This window comes from Salmo salar, chromosome ssa15, assembly GCF_905237065.1.
Source record: "Salmo salar chromosome ssa15, Ssal_v3.1, whole genome shotgun sequence".
Lineage (NCBI taxonomy): Eukaryota > Metazoa > Chordata > Actinopteri > Salmoniformes > Salmonidae > Salmo > Salmo salar.
In genome coordinates, this window is record NC_059456.1 from 28012177 (window position 1) to 28026668 (window position 14492).

The following is a 14492-nucleotide window of genomic DNA, read 5'->3' on the forward strand; positions in this document are numbered from 1 at the left end:
GTTGTTGCAGAAATGAACCCATTATGTGTAGACGTGCATTCAACTTCCCCTCGCTGAGTCTACCTTGAGAGTTTCAGCGAAGCACCAAGTAAACAGCAATATTGGGCCGATTTCCGCAGCAACTAAGAGCGTTGAAGCGCGTGTTTAAACTTCTCTGCTGTTTTAGTCCCGCGTGTTGTAGCTATTGAAACGTGCACATGTGCAGATACCCTGCGCTACTCTGTGAGTGCATCTTCTGGCATCGCACTCATCTGCAACATCTGTTGTGCTGCTCGTGGCAACATCATATCTCAAAGTCTCAGATGTTTAACTTATAAGTGAACCTTGACACATACTATCCTACAGCATGTGCAGCCCTCTAGACTTAATCGTTGTTACTAATGTGTCTGTGCTAGCTAATTGTTTCTCACTTTGGCTGAAATATCTTCCTGTGTTGCCTGCAGAGCTAGGTCTAACGCGTGTTCATTCATGTACAGTATGTTATCTTAAGTTCCTTCTCTCCGGATAAGGGTCGTGTTCATTAGGGCACACCATACCAAAACATTTAAAAACGGAATACAAAAACAAGCATTTCAAGATCAGGTTGTTCATACACGTTTCACTTCGTTTTTGGAACCTAATGAACAGTTGTAGGGCTGACTAGGCTGGCTGCCTCTCCCCGGTTGGCACGTTCAGACAGGGGACCAAAATTCCTCCGAGACGTTCAGTTCAGTCCACGCCTCATTTCCTGGGTATCTCTGTCAGTTGGGAACAGGGTGGAGTACACTATGTGCAGCAGAGCACTTCCACTTGCTTTTGCAGGAACGTCTGTGGTTCTGTTACAGTGTTGTGAACCCTTATTATAGTGTACTACATAGCCTCACCCTGTCGTCCCGCTCCCCCCGTCGTCCCGCACCCCCGTCGTGCTTCTCCCTTGTCGTGCTGACTAAACGCTGTTATCCAACCTGTTGACTCAACCCAGCAGACTCTCGCTCTCTCTCCCTTATCTCTCTCTCTCTCCTCCTACCTATCTCTCATATCATTCTATCTTTCTCTCTTTCTTTCCTCCTACCTATCTCTCATATCATTCTATCTTTCTCTCTCTCTCTCCTACTTATCTCTCAAATCATATCTTTCTCTCTCTCGTCAGCTTCTGCTGTGGTCTTTTCTATGATACACACACACAGGCAGTCATCAGATACACACTAATCAAAGACAATATTGAGTAGGAGCGTAGGAGGTAATTAACCACTATCTGTATCTTATCTACATGTTTGATCTGAAATGTCAACGTTTAATATTAACCTTGGTTTTAATGACTTTGATTCCGTCTATCTATTCGTTGTTATAGACTTTGTCTTTTGCGTCATCCATCATAAGAGCACAAAAAAATACCGTAAAACCCGTTATAATGTGCAGCGCAGTTTAATTTCCCGTTCTCTAATGATGTGCATTTAGGGTTGCCAAATTACAGTATCTTTCCCTAAATTCCCACAGAGTATTACACATTTCCTGCTTACTCCATCCTGATTCCGGGAAATCTCCAACCGGGATTTCTGGAATACCTGAGAATTCTGGAAAGTTACTCGAATTTTTTCAACCTTAACCTTTAACCTGAGTTTAGTCAAGTGTGGATGCATGTGATGCAACTGCGAGTTGCAGTCTTTGACACTTCTGTTTGAACTGTTCACGCAAAATGTTGGCCCTCAGACTGAAACATCAAGGCACTACCTGACCTTGAGCAATAAGAAACGGTACTGAATACGGTCCTCGTGTGTCCCTCCTAGATGGGTGGCATTTGAGGAGGCAGGGTTCTCTGGAAAGGCGTATGTGTTGGAGAAAGGCCTCTACGGAAGCCCAGAGGACTGGGGGGCCCTCAGCTCCAAGATCACATCCGTCATGCCTGTCATTATGGTAAGATCAACACAATATTAAATGACAAATTATTATATTATAATGATAAACTAATCATATAATATAGTATTAATGTTGCAACAATAAATGATTAACATGATAAAATATTAAATCATTGAAATATTCTGTAATCAGTTACATCCGTTTGGAAAGGGGGCAAGGTCGGGGGAATGACATGAGCCATACAGTATGGGATAATGCTGATCTACAGAGGTGATAGTACACTATATAGGGAAGAGGGTGCCAATTTGGGATGCATCCAATGATAATAACAAAGTCATCAATGACCAATACACTGATCCAAGTATTGTTGAATTATTTCCTCAGTTCTCTCAATAATGCCCTCATTTGTGGTCTCTTCTAGGATAATCTGGGAAATTCCTCCAAGTTTAAGGTATGTCAACCAAAAGCAACAGGACCAACCTAGATTTCTTTGTCATAGATTTTGTAAATCACTCCATGACAGCCCCATATTTGCCAGAATCTGACAGTGTATCTGCTGTGTGTCTCAGATGCAGTTGTTCTCGGAGCCGGGCTTCCAGGGTTCTGTCCACGTTGTGGAGGACAGTGTTTCTGCCCTGCCACACGGCTTTTCCCTGGGTTCCTGCAAGGTGCTGGCTGGCAGGTGAGTGTCGTACTTGTTATTCATCCAACGTAATCTGCAGATTGTAACATGTACAGTATCTTTCCCGTACCATTAGCTACATCATTTGCCAGACGAAGTTACTGTTGGCCACAGTCATTTATATCTACAGTTGTAGATGATGCCTATACTTTTATACATTTGCTGTTGGAACATTATGATGGTGGAGAAAAATAATGATAATCTCCATGTCTGTGCGTGTCTGTGTGTTCCAGCTGGCTGGCGTTTGAGGGCCAGGGCTTCACTGAGAGGATGTATGTGTTAGAGGAGGGGGACTACCCTGATCTGAGGGCCATGGGGTGTGTGGAGCCCAACTCCTCTGTCCTGTCCCTGCAAACTACTGGCTTTGTGAGTACCCCATCGATTAGCTCTCTTTCTGTGTTGTAAATGGCACCCTATTCCCTACATAGTGCACTACTTTTGACCAGGACCATAGGATATATAGTAGTGCACTATATAGGGAATAGGATGCCATTTGAGATGCACAAAATGTCTATGTCAGGGATGGGCATAGACATCCCAAACATTCCCACACTGTCCCTGCAACTCCATCTCTCTGCTGGAGGTGAATGCATTGGAAGATGACGTTTTCTGATGTTGTGAATAGTAGGATACACAAGGTGCAATTTGGAAATGTGGTTGTGCATCAGCAGATTTACTCTTGTTATGTCAGTCACTGATAGTCAGTCAATTAGCCCATGTCTGCTAACATTTTTCAGAATGCTAAATTAGTTTAGCGGCCAGCTATCTAAACTTGTTATCTTGGTCAAATTACCAGCCGGGTGTCCCCCATTGATTTTTTTAGTCAGTGTCACTTAGATATATTAAAAACTGCAAACATTTCTCTCCTCCCGCATGGCAAAATGTGTAGAATTGCAAGAAATGAACTCTAAAACATAAACAACTTCTCTCTGCTGACAAGAGGTAGGCCACTAAGATGTTTTGCTCACAACACATCAAAGTTGCCCATCCCTGGTCTATGTCAACCTTCTATGGCCCAAAGAAAAACCTATTTCATCCAATACTGTAATGTGTGTGTGTAGCTGGTGTAGATGAGTCAGGCGCAGGACAGCAGATATGAGTAACGTACGCAATTTTACTCAACAATAATCACAATACACATCAATAAATCCAAGGCCACAATACAATAAACAATCACTCAAACAAACATGGGGAAACAGAGGGTTAAATAATTAACAAGTAATTGGGGGATTGAAACCAGGTGTGTAAGACAAGGACAAAACAAATGGAAAATGAAAAGTGGATCGGCGATGGCTAGAAGGCCGGTGACGTCGACCGCCGAACGCTGCCCGAACAAGGAGAGGGACCGCCTTCGGCGGAAGTCGTGACAAATATATTGGATCCACATAATTACATGATTTCATCCAATACAATAATTGTTTTTGGACAATTGTTTGGTATAAAGGGTTACAATAGGAATAGTGGCAATCTATATACAGTACAGTCGTGGCCAAAGGTTTTGAGAATGACACAAATATTAATTTTCAAAGTCTGCTGCCTCAGTTTGTATGATGTCAATTTTCATATACTCCAGAATGTTATGAAGAGTGATCAGATGGATTGCAATTAATTGCAAAGTCCCTCTTTGCCATGCAAATGAACTGAATCCCCCAAAAACATTTCCACTGCATTTCAGCCCTGCCACAAAAGGACCAGCTGACATCATGTCAGTGATTCTCTCTTTAACACAGGTGTGAGTGTTGACGAGGACAAGGCTGGAGATCACTCTGTTATGCTGATTGAGTTCGAATAACAGACTGGAAGCTTCAAAAGGAGGGTGGTGCTTGGAATCATTGTTCTTCCTCTCAACCATGGTTACCTGCAAGGAAACACTTGCCGTCATCATTGCTTTGCACAAAAATGGCTTCACAGGCAAGGATATTGCTGCCAGTAAGATTGCACCTAAATCAACCTTTTATCGGATCATCAAGAACTTCAAGGAGAGCGGTTCAAATGTTGTGAACAAGGCTTCAGGGTGCCCAAGAAAGTCCAGCAAGCGCCAGGATCGTCTCCTAAAGTTGATTCAGCTGCGGGCTCGGGGCACCACCAGTACAGAGCTTGCTCAGGAATGGCAGCAGGCAGGTGTGAGTGCATCTGCACGCACAGTGAGGCAAAGACTTTTGGAGGATGTCCTGGTGTTAAGAAGGGCAGCAAAGAAGCCACTTCTCTCCAGAAAAAAACATCAGGGACAGACTGATATTCTGCAAAAGGTACAGGGATTGGACTGCTGAGGACTGGGGTAAAGTAATTTTCTCTGATGAATCCCCTTTCTGATTGTTTCGGGCATCCGGAAAAAAGAAGACAAGGTGAGCGCTACCATCAGTCCTGTGTCATGCCAACAGTAAAGCATCCTGAGACCATTCATGTGTGGGGTTGCTTCTCAGCCAAGGGAGTGGGCTCACTCACAATTTTGCCTAGGAACACAGCCATAAATAAAGAATGGTACCAACACATCCTCCGAGAGCAACTTCTCCCAACCATCCAGGAACAGTTTGGTGACGAACAATGCCTTTTCCAGCATGATGGAGCACCTTGCCATAAGGCAAAAGTGATAACTAAATGGCTCGGGGAACAAAACATCGATATTTTGGGTCCATGGCCAGGAAACTCCCCAGACCTTAATCCCATTGAGAACTTGTGGTCAATCCTCAAGAGGCGGGTGGACAAACAAAACCCACAAATTCTGACAAACTCCAAGCATTGATTATGCAAGAATGGGCTGCCATCAGTCAGGATGTGGCCCAGAAGTTAATTGACAGCATGCCAGGGCGGATTGCAGAGGTCTTGAAAAAGAAGCGTCAACACTGCAAATATTGACTCTTTGCATCAACTTCATGTAATTGTCAATAAAAGCCTTTGACACTTATGAAATGTTTGTAATTATACTTCAGTTTTCCATAGTAACATCTGACAAAAATATCTAAAGACACTGAAGCAGCAAACTTTGTGGAAATTAATATTTGTGTCATTAAGTAGCTTGAAGGTTTAAGGTCGGTATCAAACAAAGAAGGTCACTATTTAAATGTATGAACATGTTTAGTCATTCAAACAATAAAACGGTCACCAGTAATGGTAAGAGTTGGTGTTCTCATACCATTGTCAGGCGTATAAATAACCTCTCTCTATCCCTCTCTTCCTCTCTCCCCCTCCCTCTCTCTCTCTCCATCCTTCTCTTCCTTTCTCCCCCTATCCCCTCTCTCTTCCTCTCCATCCCCCTCCCTCTCGTTCTTCCTCTCTCCATCCCCCTCCTATTCTCTCTCCCTCCCTCTCTTCCTCTATATCCTCTCCCTCACTCCTCATAGGAGTTCTCGCTGCCCTCTGTCACCCTGTTTGAGAGGTCAGGTCTGCGGGGGAAGAGGGTGGTTCTGACCGACAGCTCGGTTAACCTGCAACTTGCGGGAGGCTGCAGCCTGGTCCAGTCTGTCCTGGTGGAGGGAGGCATGTGAGTACATACAGCACAGCCTGTCTGTCCTCATGTCTCTGTCTGTTGTCTGCCTGCCTACCTGCTTGTCTCTCTGTCAAAGGTCATATATTTGTATGCATGGGCCTCCTAGTCTCACGCACCAGATAGTCCTCCCCAGATTGTGCACAATAGCCTGTGGACAAGGTTTTGGGGCCCTTCCTATCCACAGAAAGAGCTCTGTGTTCTTCGTGTGTGTGTGTGTTAGCGCATTTGTCTAAGAGAACCCTACTGACGGTTCCCCAGGAAGCTAGCTGTTACGTTTATATCCTTACAGTGCATACTATATAAAGGAACACCAAACTGGAAAGATCATTTTTCTTTGGAGCGGTTAGAAACAACACCGTCGTGTGACACAAAAGCACATCCTTTATCCACTGACACAGCCATTTGTAGTCCTTTATCCACTGACACAGCTATTTGTAGTCCTTTATCCACTCACACAGCCATTTGTAGCCCTTTATCCACTGACACAGCCATTTTTAGTCCTTTATCCACAGACACAGCCATTTGTAGCCGTTTATCCACTGACACAGCCATTTGTAGCCCTTTATCTGCTGACACAACCCATGTGTAGTCCTTAATCCAACTGACAAAGCCATTTGTAGTCATATCCACTGACAGCCATTTGTAGTCTTTCTTTCAACACTTAATACAAGCAGTTCATACACCGTGAGCCAATGAATCACTGTATTTAACAATGCCAAAAGGTTTCTCATGAGTCATAGCACTACTTCACTTCACACCCCCAGACCAGTTCATCAACCTTTTGTAAACACAGCGTGAAGTACACTTCACACAAGTCGCCTGCGTGGGTAGTAGATCAGGTGACTATAGTTGGAGCCATTATTGCACAGTTGACAGTTGTGGAAATGTTGCATTGAGTTTAGTCTATTGTAGAACATACTGTCAGCAGGAAGTAGGAGTTATGGTCAGCAGGAAGTAGGAGTTTAATCTAGTGTAGAAAAGACTAGATCAGGTGACTATAGTTGGAGCTATTATTGCACAGTTCACAGTTTTGGAAATGTTTAGTCTAGTGTGGAACGTTCGGTCAGCAGGAAGTAGGAGTTCAGTCTAGCTTAGAACATACGGTCAGCAGGAAGTAGGAGTTCAGTCTAGTTTAGAACATACGGTCAGCAGGAAGTAGGAGTTTTGTCTAGTGTAGAACGCACAGTCAGCAGGAAGTAGGAGTTCAGTCTAGTTTAGAACATACGGTCAGCAGGAAGTAGGAGTTTTGTCTAGTGTAGAACGCACAGTCAGCAGGAAGTAGGAGTTCAGTCTAGTTTAGAACGCACGGTCAGCAGTAGTTCAGTGTCGTCTAGTGTAGAACGCATAGTCAGCAAGAAGTAGGAGTTTAGTCTGGTGTAGAACGCACAGTCAGCAAGTAGGAGTTTAGTCTAGTGTAGAACACGGTCAGCAGGAAGTTGGAGTCTCATCCAGGCAATGGGGGACTGTGTATTTTTTACGACCATGTTGCCCATAGCACAGGGTAATACTGAACGCATTAAGAAACGCTATCTTACCTCTGAAGTTGCTACAGATTTTATTGAGTGTATGACCAATACTCCACCACCTATTCTGCCTTCCTCTCGTGGTGATTTAGTTGATCGTTTTTATTGCAATTTAAGGGCAACTGTTGATGCCATAGCTCAAGTTGAAAAGGCCATGAGAAACAACATTCTCTGATCTGATGAAAACAAGATTGAACTCTTTGGCCTGAATGTCAAGTGTCACGCCTGGAGGAAACCTGGCACCATCCCTACGGTGAAGCATGGTGGTGGCAGCATGCTGTGGGGATGTTTTTCAGTGGATGGGGCTGGGAGACTAGTCAGGATTGAGGGAAAGATGAACGGAGCAAAGTACAGAGAGATCCTTCATGAAAACCTGCTCCAGAGTGCTCAGGACCTCAAACTGGGGCGAAGGTTCACCTTCCAACAGGACAACGACCCTAAGCACACAGCCAAGACAACGCAGGAGTGGCTTCAGGACAAGTCTCTGAATGTTCTTGAGGTTCCTAACCAGAGCCCGAACTTAAACCCGATCGAACATCTCTGGAGAGACTTGAAAATAGATATGCAGCGACGCTCCCCATCCAACCTGAGAGAGCTTGAGAAGATCTGCAGAGAAGAATGGGAGAAACTCCCCAAATACAGGTGTGCCAAGCTTGTAGCATCATATCCAAGAAGACTCAAGGCTGTAATCGCTGCCAAAGGTGCTTCAACAAAGTACTGAATAAAGGGTCTGAAAACTTGTGATATTTCCGTTTTTTTATTTTAATACATTTGCAAAAATTTCTACAAACCTGGTTTTGCTTTGTCATTATGGGGTATTGTGTGTGAATTGATGAGGGGGGAAAAAACGATTTAATACATTTTTGATTAAGGCTGTAACGTAACAAAATGTGGAAAGTCAAGGGGTCTGAATACTTTCCGAATGACTGAATAACAAGGCAATTAGAAATGCCAGATGGGCAAATTTTTCTAACTTGGATCACTAACAATCTCAATAATTTGAGAGTGCTCTTCTCGGCCATTGATGGCCTGATAAATCCTACCCCCCCAGACCTATGTGAACTTTCCTCCACATCTAAATGTGATGAGTTCGCGGCATATTTCAGAGATAAGATAACCAACATTAGGCTGGGTATCAGTCAAGATCTGATGTGAAGTTTGGTGATATGTCTCCTAACCTAGCACACAAAGGCACTATGGATTTATTTACCCTGGTTGACACAGACATGCTCAGGAAAGGGATATCACAACTTAAGTCTTCTACCTGCCTTCTCGATCCTATCCCCACCAGCTTCGTCAAAACTGTTTTTAATTGCATTTCTGAAGAAATTGTTTTTCAAACAGCAAAATATTTTTTTTATGTGCCAACTGTATTTAAAAAAAAATCCAATCAGTTTTTTTGTGCCCACCACAGCACAGAGCCAGCTTAGTTAAAATGGTAAATGATCTACGAGTGAACACGTGCCAAACAGCTCTTTGTACTCTTGGATTTATGTGCTGCATTTGACAATGTTGACCATGATGTCCTTCTGGATGGACTGGAGAGGTGGGTTGGTCTCTCCGGTCCAGTTCTAAATTGGTTTAGGACCTATTTAACAGGTCAAGAGTTTTTGTCACCCTTGTTGAAGATAACTCAGTAAAAATACATGTCACGTGGCATTCCACAAGGTTCGATTTTGGGTCCGGTACTGTTCAGTTTATAGGTGTTACCCCTTGGCAGCGTTATCAGAAAGCACAGCACAGATTTTTTTCTCCTACGCAGACGATACACAACTTTACATTTCTGTGTCACCAGAGGATTTTAGCTCCACGGATAAATTATTAGACTGTATTAGTGATTTAAATACTTGGATGGCTGACAACTTCCTATAGCTAAATCAAGACCGAGGTAATTATTGTTGGAGCCAAAGCACAGAGAGAGAATCTGGCCACAAATGTTAATTCACAGGCAATAAAGATAAAATACCAACTAAAAAACCTAGGTGTTATTTTAGATTCTGAACTCCATTTTGAATCACACATTAGAAATGTGACCAAAATAGGTTTTTTTTACCACCTGAGGAACATTGCCAAGGTGTGGCTGTTTCGCTCGCAGGCTTTACTACTCTAATGCTCTCCTGTCTGGTCTACCCAAGAAAGCCAACTGCAAAACATACAGAATGCTGCAGCATGGGTACTGACCAAGACCAGACGAACAGCACACATTACACTGGTTTTAAGTTCTCTGCACTGGCTGCCTGTGAGTTTCAGAATTTATTTGAAGATTATTTGATTGGTTTTTAAATCAATCCACGACTGTGCACCACAATACATGTCAGACATGCTTTTAAGTTGTACCCAGTAGGTCCATCAGGTCCTCTGACACTGGCCTTTTAACTATCCCAAAGCCTAGGACCAAGAAGCATGGAGAGACAGCCTTTAGTTATTATGCCCCCAGCCTCTGGAATAGCCTGCCAGAGAACCTGAGGGGGACCAAGAGGCATGGAGAGACAGCCTTTAGTTATTATGCCCCCAGCCTCTGGAATAGCCTGCCAGAGAACCCAAGGGGGCTGAAACTGTGGACATATTTAAATGAGATCTTAAAACACACCTTTCTAGCTTTGCTTTTCTTAAGGGTGCTTTTCAGTTTTTATTGTAATTCTTTAGTTTTTTTATCCTCTTATGTTTGTTGTGTAGTAAATATTAAAGTTTTTTTTAAGCGCATTACGTTGCATTCCATGTCTGAAATGTGCTGTATAAATAAAGCTTGATTTGATTTGGAAGGGAAGGGTCTTGGAATCGTGGGATACTATGAGGTAGTGAGGCTTGGTCCAGACCAGTGGAAAGATCCCAATGGTGTGTGACATTCAGACTGGAGATGTGGACTCACCTCTGGAACACACAGAAACACAAGGCGACCCGGCAGGGTCAGACTTATAACTCATGAGTGGGACTTTCTTGCAGGGAGAGAAATGGGATGAGGCCAAATTAATGGAGCTTTTGATTCCAGATAAAGCGATGACATCAGCACAGACAGAAAGTTCCTGTGTTGTGTTCTAGTTTCTTTGGGGGTTGAGTGGGTGAAAAGGCAAAGCAATCATTCCCCACTAATTGATATGTGAGACTCTTAGTTTGGTAACTGTGTTTTGACCTTGTCTTTGATTGACACTGAGTGAAAAGTTCAAGGAATCATTTGTCTGATATGTGAGACAATAAGCTTTGCTAGTGTGTATTGATACTTTTTGATTGACACTTGCTTACTTCTGATTGACAGGTGGGTGCTGTATGAGGGGATCAACTACCGCGGAGCTCAGATTCTGCTGAAGCCCGGCAAGGTGCTCGATTGGCGAACATTCAGTAGCTGGCAGCGAATCGGATCCCTGCGCCCACTGATCCAGGTAAGAAGCCATCTTAAATGTGATAACATGATTATATGGGCACACAGAGATTAAGGCCAGGATTCAATCCTAGTTTCGTTATAGAGCTACGCACTACAACAGATTTTTAAAGGTAATTTACACTTGAGCCAACATCGGCAGTGTTTACCGTTAATGTGATCTCTGCCAAAGTCAGGGAAAATACCTTTTAAAGGTGCGCTGTTGGCTTCTATAGTATTCTGTGTGAGCACAGGGGCTGCATGGCAGACAGGAATACATTGACAGCATGTTGAACTGAGAAATACTTGTGGTTCAAAGACAGTGAACCCTAATCCAGTGTGTGTGTGTGTTACCTGAGCAGCGACAGGTGCACTTCCGGTTGAGGAGCCAGGAGGGCCTTCTAATGTCTGTCACTGGGGAGATGGATGACATCAAGCTGATGCGTATCCAGGCAACGGAGGAGATGGGCGGAGTCGAACAGATCTGGTTCTATCGGGACGGACATCTCCACTGCAAGGTAGCATCGTCATGGCAACAGGGTGTTTAGAGTAAAGCCCTGCAGGGGCATGAATTTTTAAGCCTTGCCCATGCCCGTGACGTTCAGACCCTACCCAGGCCCAATTGCTTCTGACAAATTTAAGGCCCTGCCCGAAATCAGAAGTAATTTCCTCCATTAGTAAATCCATTAGCTGCTCCTCTCTGTCACTCTTATCAATCCCTGCGTGCAGGCAGCTCACTTTACCTGCACTCTACTCATGGCGACTCTGAGTCTGTGAATCCATAGCAACGGGCAATGAATGGAGGAACGTATAACGCCCCACCCAGCAGACTGTCAACCAATCGCGTTCTCATGCTGCGTCACGTGGTTGCTAAGCTAATCGTCACACAATCCCTTCTCAAAATCAGGGTGTGAGTCGAGAAACGTGCCTATTTTCCTCAACAAGTACATAATGTCACAATTCCAAAGCTATACAGATAGCAAGTTAATTATCACACATCTCCGAAGATTTGTAATGTTGTACTTCTTGTTGACAAAATTCATGCTAATGTTGGGTTTTTGAGCTACCACCCAATTGATTCCCATTCACGCCTTAAGAGAGAGCTCTCCTTGTCCCAGAATCACCCAGAATGGACCATGTGTCCCATTGATGTAGAATGGGCAATGTACACAATGGCCGTTAATAGGATTCCAATGGAGTTTTCCATCTCCTTAAAAGTGTCTCTGGCTCTGCTCAACAAACGAAGAGACATGAGAGAGCAGTTAGCTGTTAGCTACTTTTGGTCACTCTAAACTCAAGGAACATTATACGTTTTTTTAAATAATCTTAGTTTTATATTTCACGAGGTTGAAGCACTTCTGACACCATGTTATGATCTTAGTCAGATATGACTGTACTGTGCAGCACAAGCAAATGGCTCAACTTCAATATGTTAGTGATGTAGTGATACCCGAGCCCATATGTAATTGATGAGAAAACAGGCCTTACCCGGCACTAACCCGATGGATAATGTCGGGGCCCGTCGGGCTCGGGTCAGGTAGCAGAGCTCCAGTTTAGAGAAGGTGGACAGGCCAGGAAAACTGTGACTTAACAAGCACTAGAGCCTGGGGTATTTAAATCAGAGCCTGGAGTACTGCTGCTTCTTGGGTAATCTAACCCTTGGGGATTTGTTAAGTATTCTATGTCTTGGTCGTGGGCTACACCTATTGTACAGTTCTTATAGTTTATGCTTCCAGAGAAGCACTCTGAACATGTCCTTGTAACTTCACATAAATTGAATGCCATCCATTTCATTGTTCATGGATTATCGACGAGGATCCTGCAACTATTTTTGGGAGTAGAACTTTAGAGTAAGCACGTTGATTATTATTTCATGAACTTATTAACATTTCTGACCCATGACTTCAATTAGTGAGTTTATAACAGCCTTTGTACTCCAGCTCTGGACTCCCTGCCACGTCTCACATAATCATGCTCTATATTGCATTTATATGGTTTATTACAATACTCAACTAGTTTTTATGCTTGATGCAGGCCCATTCTTTATTTAAAGTGTGTGATTGAATGTCGGTACAAATGATTTCCTCTTTAGAGGATAATAAAGTTTTTCAAGCTAAAGTTTTCTACTCTGTCTGTCCAGGTGCAGGAGGATTGCTGTGTGGCCCCGTGCAGCGTGGCCATGACAGGCAGTCGTATGGGCCTCTCACCTGAGCCTGGCAAACAACCCTCCTGCTGGAGCATCACGCCTGATGGCCTCATCCGCTACACCGCCAGCCCCGACCTGCTCCTGGAGGTCAAAGGTGAGGCAAAAACTACAACAAACATGGGATACCAGGTTCATATTCACTAGGCTACACTAATGAATATGACTCCAATTCCCCAGCCACTCCTGTAGATCTGAGAGGATTTGATAGGTAGGAGCAATATGACGACATTCCCACCCAGCCAATCAGAAGGCAAGACAAACCTATTGCAATAATGCTTCTACCTCTCAGAGCTACATGAACTAGTCTGTGTATTGTATTGTTCACTGGTTTCACTTCATTCAGTTCTGGGGTTTTACTTAGATTAGGTAACTTGACTAGAATAATTGTGAATTAGCGACACCTTGTGGATGGACAGAGACGTGACAATGGGCTGCCGCTGGATTCAGTATCAAGTAGGCTTGTGACAAGTTTAGAGACAGACAGGCTGAATCTCAAATCACTGCCTTCTCCTCACCCCTCCATTTGCTCGCACCTCCGCCATATGCACAAGTGTCCCAAGGAAGGGCCTTCCAAGCGAGTTGGTAGGGACCAGGGGGTGTTTTGGGATTCACCGATAGGCTATGAAAACCCCCCTCATACTTTCCCCTCCTTTTCCCCTTCTTTGAGGTATTCACTAATCAGTAAGTTATTAGATAAGTTAAGGCAACGTTTCCATTGTGCTTTCACTGATCCAACCTTGGCAGATCAGTGATTGGCCCAAAGAAGGAAGGGACATTGTATTTAAACAAGGCACAACTCAAATCATTTTGTCTGTCCTTGCAGGTGGTCAACACTATGACAGAAACCAGGTGATTCTCAACGCGTTTGATCCAAACAAACCCAACCAAAGATGGACAGTGGAGATTCTCTGAGGTCTTGTTTTGAGAGGGAAGAACTAGGTGTAGTCTGAGGTGCAGTATGATGAGGGGCCTCAGTGCTCTGTGGCGCAGCTGCAGTGTGGGCCCCATACAAGCCTCAAGGACAAGATGCCTCAGGAACAGAACATTTGCTGCTGGAAGAGAAGCTTATATACAGTATAATCTTTCCTCTGAGGTCAACATCACATTTCCTGGATAATCTATAATATCGCATTACTTCTTCACGAACAAAACAAAACAATAGTATTCATTACTATATTATGGGAAAATGGACTCAGACTAAACTTGAAATACTTTACCTACCCTTTAATGTTGTATCTGATAATATACGAGTTTGACATTGTTACATTTTTGATGAATATGTATTTCGACATTTTATTCCCTTCTGCCATTAATGTCTTTATGTAAATAAATATGTGATGTGATTATATTTTGTTATCTACAATAGTTGGAATAACATCTAGAATATTTGGAATAACAAATTG

General features: G+C 43.5%; 1 protein-coding gene across 3 annotated transcripts in view; it reads left to right on the forward strand.

The window, feature by feature from the left end:
• LOC106571166 (beta/gamma crystallin domain-containing protein 1) overlaps window positions 1-14437 on the forward strand; it is a 45240-nt gene extending 30803 nt beyond the window's left edge. For all 3 annotated transcript variants that reach the window (XM_014143919.2, XM_014143918.2, XM_045695593.1), the window contains 9 exons: window positions 1767-1893; window positions 2258-2287; window positions 2406-2518; window positions 2752-2884; window positions 5860-5999; window positions 10782-10905; window positions 11246-11401; window positions 13024-13183; window positions 13913-14437. In XM_014143919.2, the coding sequence (XP_013999394.2) occupies window positions 1767-1893; window positions 2258-2287; window positions 2406-2518; window positions 2752-2884; window positions 5860-5999; window positions 10782-10905; window positions 11246-11401; window positions 13024-13183; window positions 13913-14001 (1072 nt within the window). In that variant the 3' untranslated portion in view covers window positions 14002-14437. The remainder of the gene's footprint in view (window positions 1-1766; window positions 1894-2257; window positions 2288-2405; window positions 2519-2751; window positions 2885-5859; window positions 6000-10781; window positions 10906-11245; window positions 11402-13023; window positions 13184-13912) is intronic.
• The last annotated feature ends 55 nt before the right edge of the window (window positions 14438-14492 follow it).